We start from the raw sequence: 6,035 nt of genomic DNA on the forward strand, positions 1-6,035 counted from the left end.
AATTCTCTCCATGCCTGACTTTGGGGACTTTCTGTCCCTTCCACTTGCCAGCTGGGGTGGTAGCGCGCCTGCCTGGCTGTCTCTCTCCCCGGGAGGCTGTGCAGCGAGGAATCCAGCAGCCCGGGTCCTTGTCGCCAGGGCAGTCACTAACTGGTTAAGCGGCGTGGCCCTCGGACGGCCGCCTCCATCCCCCAGAGCAGTCTCCCTCCCCCCAGGCCCCTCCCCAGGCCCCAACTTCCTCCTCCAACGCGGAGCGCCCGCCCCCAGCCCAGCTCGCCGCAATCCTGCCACGGCATTGCCCACGAGCCGACGCGGCCAAGAACCCCTGCACTTTGGGGGGGCGGGGAGGGGGATCAAATGCTTCTGCTCTGCGCCACGAAGCCCTAGCCCAGACGGACCCCGGCGCCCCGCGCTCCGGCGGCCCAGCGCCGGCAGGTGCGGGCGGCCCGGCGCGCAGCGGGTTAAAGGCATCCTCGCAGCCATTAGAGGGAAAAGTTGCGGCGCGGCGAGCCCGGCGAGGTCCTCCGCCCGCCCCGGCCCCTCTCCACTTCCCGGGCTGGCGCGGCGTGGAGGGAGGGCGGTGATCACGCAAGCCCGAGCCGCGGCTGACGTGGGCCGAGCCGCCGGGGCGCGGGACGCAGCAGCCAGGCGGGGAGACACCGCGCGGCCGCCGGCTCCGCGCGCCCGGGCTCCCCAACCCCCGCGCCGGCTGCAGCCTCCGCCGGCGGCGCCCGCTCCGCTCCGCTCGCCCCGCACGCCGGTCCCGCCCAGCCCAGCCCAGCCCGCAGCGGGATGCGCGCAGCCTCGCGCGCCGGGCTCTGAGCTCGCCGGGGCGCCTGCGTTCCTTCCTTTCGGGGCTGCGGGCTGCGGGCTCCACGGATGTGACCCCCCCCCCTTTTTTTTTTTCTTTCCTTTTTTTTTTTTTTTTTTTTTGTGGAAGATGGGGATCTTCCTGGCGTGGGTCGGGTTTGCCTTTTCTGTGCTCTACGTGCACCAGGGGGTTTCTTCTCAAGGTAAGTCCGGGCTCCTTGGTAAACATGCATTCGCTTGTGGCGTGTGTGCGTGTGTGTGTGTGTGTGTGTGTGTGGTGTGTGTCCAGGCAGATGTGAGATTCCTGGCAAGGAACACTGGAATCATCGCGTTCTGTTGGGCATTTTTTTTTTCCTTTAAAGTTGATTAAACGGTAGGGATGCTAGATCTGAGAGCAAATCTATTTGGTGCCTGGCAGCGAGGTGGGTCGCTCGGTGAGCAGAAACACAGGGGTGTGTGTGTGTGTGTGTGTGTGTGTGTGTGTGTGTGTGCCTCCTGTGTGCATGCATAAGGTAACCGCTCATGCATGCATAACCATGGCCAGCAAACGGGGGCTCCCCGAGGCCAGTCCTCCTGCTCCGTGGAGGCAGGTGGGCTTATAGTTTCCTTTTGTCTGGGTCCGGGTGACTTCGCGTGCATGTGTGTGTCAGAGGACAGACCCCTCGGAGGGTCCGTGAAAGGCACCACTTGCATTCCAAGCGGCGCGGCTGCAGCCTGCGGAATCCGGCGGTTCGCGACCCCGCGCTCTGCGGGCCGGTTTCAGCACCACGAACAGAGCTCACCGCGGGGCCCGAAGCCCGCAGCCCTTCGGAGGCAGAAATGCCACCTCCTCCTTCCCCCATCAGCGTCTCCCATTTACTCTGAGTATAAATGCACTTCCCTGTCAATGGAAATCGTTGGGGGTGTCATGAAATGGTGAAAAGGGACGCTGATGGTGTCTCTCCTTAAAAAGTGGGGGGCGTGGGGGATGTGCATTCACCCCGAGCCAGTCCTGCAGCCCCTGGCCCCCCCTCTCCATGCGTGTGCGCTGTATCTGCACACACTGCCAGCCCCAGACCTCTCTGACACTACTTTTGGGGACCCATCAGCTCTTCCCAAGGTGTCCCTCAGACAAGATAACACACCAGCTGAAGCATGCACCTTAAAGACATGCCTTGGGGAGGGACGGAGCATCTTATCTTTGTGAGTTTTGCTCTGATTCCATGAATCTTGCAAACTAGCAGGGTCGAGGTTGGTCATGGAAAGACTGGGGAGGGGAGGGGGGAATCTTTCTAGTGTCTTCGCAACAACCCCGGCGTCCAGGTGTGGGATCCGTCCCTCCGGGGATGGGTGGCAATTGACAGCACAGGGCTTGACGGGAACACCCGTGAAGGTGAATTTGGAGAGAAAGGAGCCCCTAGAGCTTAGGAAGTGAGTGGCTTGCTCCAGTGCCGAAGCACAGTTGCTAATTGCTTTTGACAAATCAGGAATGTGCGTTGTGGCCGGCAGCCACGATCCGTTCTCAACACACGAAGCGTCCAGTTACCATAGATGGTTTGGAAACTTAGGGGCAAGAGGCCATCCTCACCCGTCCACTGGACAGGTGTGTCTGACGTGCACCTTGGTAACCCTGGGGCCTGCAGTCGGACGGAAGGCTGGCTTTGCTGCTAACGGAGCAGCCTGGCTACCAGAGGGCGTTACTGGCAAGCTCCTTAGGCTTCCCATTACCCCGGCTTGATGGACGGCAGAGTGATTTGGGCCGGGCACCAAAAATAAGACAGGCAAGAGGCAACGGAGCGGGGGCGGGGAGCCAGGCAAAGTGCAGGATGTCATAGAGGGGTGTTTGTTCTGGATTTTTTTTTTTCAAGCCAAGAAAAATGGAGCTATCCCTTAAGGAAAGCGAGCTGGCAAGCGTGCTGTGGGTCTTCTAAAAGGATGCGTTTCTGTTTTACAGCAAAATTCACTGAGTTTCCACGCAACGTGACGGCCACCGAGGGGCAGAATGTGGAGATGTCGTGCGCTTTCCAGAGCGGCTCGGCCTCCGTGTACCTGGAGATCCAGTGGTGGTTCCTGCGGGGCCCCGAGGGCCTGGAGCCCGCGGCCGAGGTGGCTGGCGCCCAGGTAGAGGATCTGGGTGGCCCGCACGCCCGCTGCGTCTGTCCCTCTCATTCCCTGGGCCCTCTGGGTGTCCGAGCCCCTGTGCCTGGGTGTCCCTTGGGAACCGCCGGCTCTCTTGGCCGGAGGGAGGCCCAGGGACGCCAGGGGTGAGCTCCACGCGTCCTGGAGACTCTAGTTGGACACCAAGGAGGCAGTCTTGGGAGTCTGTCTGGTTCAAACTGGGAATGGCCTCCTCCTGTCAGTACCGGTTCTTGCCAAGATGTGTGTGATGGCACCTCAGTGTTGATCTGTCCCGGGCCACTCGGGACACTCGCTGTCCCATCTCAGGAACCTTGGGGTGGGGTGGGGTGGGGAACTCTGTGGCTGTCTCTATCCCCCGCCCCCACGTCTGTGATTGGCAGAAGAGGTTCCTGAGAGAGGGGGGAGACAGAAGGGGGCGGGGTAACAGGGAGGAGGGGCCTAGGAGGAGAGGGGGCGGGTGCAGAAGAAGGGAGTGAGGAGGGGGCCGGAGGCCACTGGAGACTAGAGGGAAGAGAAGGGGAGGGGGACGGGGTGGGCGGGGCGCTGCAGGATGTGGGGAGAGGGAGGAGAGAGGGAGGAGCGCCGAGAAAGGAGGGGAGAGGAAAAGGGAAAGGAGGGGGAGGAGAGACAGGAAGGAAAAGGGGGTCGGAGCGCAGGTTGGAGACAGAGTTCAGCCAAAGAGGCAGCAGACGGGTCGGGGGGGTCGGGATGAGAAGAAGAAAACCTGTCCCTGAGACCGAGGGAGGGAGGGGACGCAGTCCGGGCAAAGACGCGGAGTCTGGTCCCCGCAAACTTCCACCCACACGCGCGCCCGCGCCACCCTCACAGCCCTCTGGGCACCGCGCGTCCGGGGCGCATCCGAGCGCGCGAGCGGGCAGCGCCCCCGCGCGGCCGAGGCCTGACTCGCAGCCCGGGGGGGCGGGGGGCGGGGGGCGGAGGGCGGAGGCCGCGCTCCTCTCTCTTCCCCAAACCGGCCCCCGCCGCCGAGATGCTGGGGCAGCGACGGTGGCCGCGCGGCTGCGGGTCCGGCCGGGACCCTCGGGCGCCCGGCTGAGCTCCGTCTCCTTCTCCCGCAGGCAGAGCTGCTGCCCGACCGAGACCCCGACAACGACGGGACCAAGATCAGTGTGAGTGTCGGGGACGGGCGGCAGGGGGCGCGCGCCTCCGTGCGCGGCCAGGCAGGCCCCGGGGAAATAGCGCATTTTAGGTTTTCCGCGGGTCCTGCTGAGAAGCCTTTATTATTGTCTCTGGAAAGGGCACTCCCGCAAACGGGGCGAAAGCCGGTGTGCCTGCCTCTCTGGGCGCATAAAGCGGGAGCCGATTTAGAGCTGGCACGTGAACGTGGTGGTTTTTTTTAATCACCAAGTGTTGAAGCGGTTACTGGAGAGTCGGGTTGCCATCACCAGAGGTGTGTGGTGCTGCTTTGCTTCCTGCTTTCTAACCCGTTACAAACTGCAAGAGCAGAGAGCTGCTTGCTGCTGTCTATTCACAACCAGGGAGATGAGGATGGTGCTTTCGCAGGAAATGGTGCTAGGACAGGAAATCAGATAAATACAAAATCAAAAGCCCAAACAAACACAAAAACGTAATTGAAGAGGTTAACCCGTGAAATATAGAGAGAGATTTCTACGTTACCGGTTCTTACTTTTCATAATTGTGTGTGAAACATTCTGAATGTCTTATGAAATCCGTCATCATCTAATCATGGATAGTATGTAATGTCTATTAAATCTAGCTGTTTTGATAAAGATGTTTAGGGATATATATTACATATTATTATTATGTAATATATATAATTGTTATTATTATTATTATGATCTCTGAATGCATAATAATCTGGCCACTCAGTGTATAGCCTATATAATAAAAGGCTAATATGCAAATTGTCTCCTTTACCAGCAGGCAGGCCGGCCAACCGCCCATGTCCCCTCCCCCTGGCCAGGCTGGCCGGACCACCCATGCACGAATTCATGCACCAGGCCTCTAATATATATATATATACTGAGTGGCCAGATTATTATGCATTCAGAGATCATAATAATCTGGCCACTCAGTGTATATACTCTTGCTATTAATCTGGCCTAAAAATTATTAGAAGAAATGAGTGCCAATTTCAATTCTGAAAAGTAAAGCAGTGTTAAAAGTTCCTGTAGCATAGAAACCCCATGATGGCCGGGGGTGTACGCTGAGCCACAGACTTCAGGTGATATTAGTCTGCACCCTGAGTCACGCCACCCCATGACTGTAGGTCAGAGTGTCCCAAAAAAATTGAGAAGAAAAATCATTAATATCCAAGTCTATTTTGTCGGTACCTTTCATTGTCATTCCATGTGGGGATAAGAGCTCATTCTCCGTTAAAGTTGCTGGTGGTCACAGCCCCCACAGAATATTTCTGGAATCTCTCAGAGTTGGGGCCCAACATGAAGAGAAGAGGCTCTAGACTTGACCTCATCAGGCTCATGCTTCCTTCAGCTGAGCTAACCAGGCAGCGGCCAACCCCAGGATTGGAAAATAGCAGAGCTGTTACCAGCACCTGTGGCTCGTGGGGTCGGGTGCTGGCTGGATTGAACTAATTAGCTCACGACTGGTGAAGCCAGTTGGGGTAGACAAGTGGTCGGCAAACTCATTAGCCAACAGAGCCAAATATCAACAGTACAACGATTGAAATTTCTCTTGAGAGCCAAATTTTTTAAACTTAAACTGCACTTCTTTGAAGCCACTTCTTCAAAATAGACTCACCCAGGCCGTGGTATTTTGTGGAAGAGCCACACTCAAGGGGCCAAAGAGCCACATGTGGTTCGCGGGCCGCAGTTTGCCGACCATGGGGGTAGACTAAGATAAGCACAGCCTTGGGGTTTCATGGTTGAGCCCACAGGAAGCTCTCTGTCATTTCCCAACACGAGCAAGCTCGGGACAGAGTATGGGGACCCGGGCATTTGATGTGGCCCCTGATTTATTGTTTTCCCTGCCATTTTTCAGACAGTGAAAGTCCAAGGCAATGACATCTCCCACAAGCTTCAGATCTCCAAGGTGAGGAGAAAGGATGAAGGCTTGTATGAGTGCAGGGTGACGGATGCCAACTACGGAGCGCTGCAGGAGCACAAGGC

General features: G+C 58.0%; 1 protein-coding gene across 1 annotated transcript in view; it reads left to right on the top strand.

Annotated features, from left to right (window-relative positions):
• Positions 1-940: 940 nt before the first annotated feature.
• VSTM2A (V-set and transmembrane domain containing 2A) overlaps positions 941-6,035 on the top strand; it is a gene marked incomplete at both ends in the record, with an annotated part of 6,609 nt that continues 1,514 nt past the window's right edge. Inside the window, 4 exons of the mRNA XM_079786816.1 lie at positions 941-1,013; positions 2,744-2,910; positions 4,005-4,055; positions 5,908-6,033. Of these exons, the coding sequence (XP_079642942.1) occupies positions 941-1,013; positions 2,744-2,910; positions 4,005-4,055; positions 5,908-6,033 (417 nt within the window). The remainder of the gene's footprint in view (positions 1,014-2,743; positions 2,911-4,004; positions 4,056-5,907; positions 6,034-6,035) is intronic.

This window comes from Cnephaeus nilssonii, assembly GCF_951640355.1.
Source record: "Cnephaeus nilssonii genome assembly, chromosome: 12".
In the NCBI taxonomy this organism is placed as follows: domain Eukaryota; kingdom Metazoa; phylum Chordata; class Mammalia; order Chiroptera; family Vespertilionidae; genus Cnephaeus; species Cnephaeus nilssonii.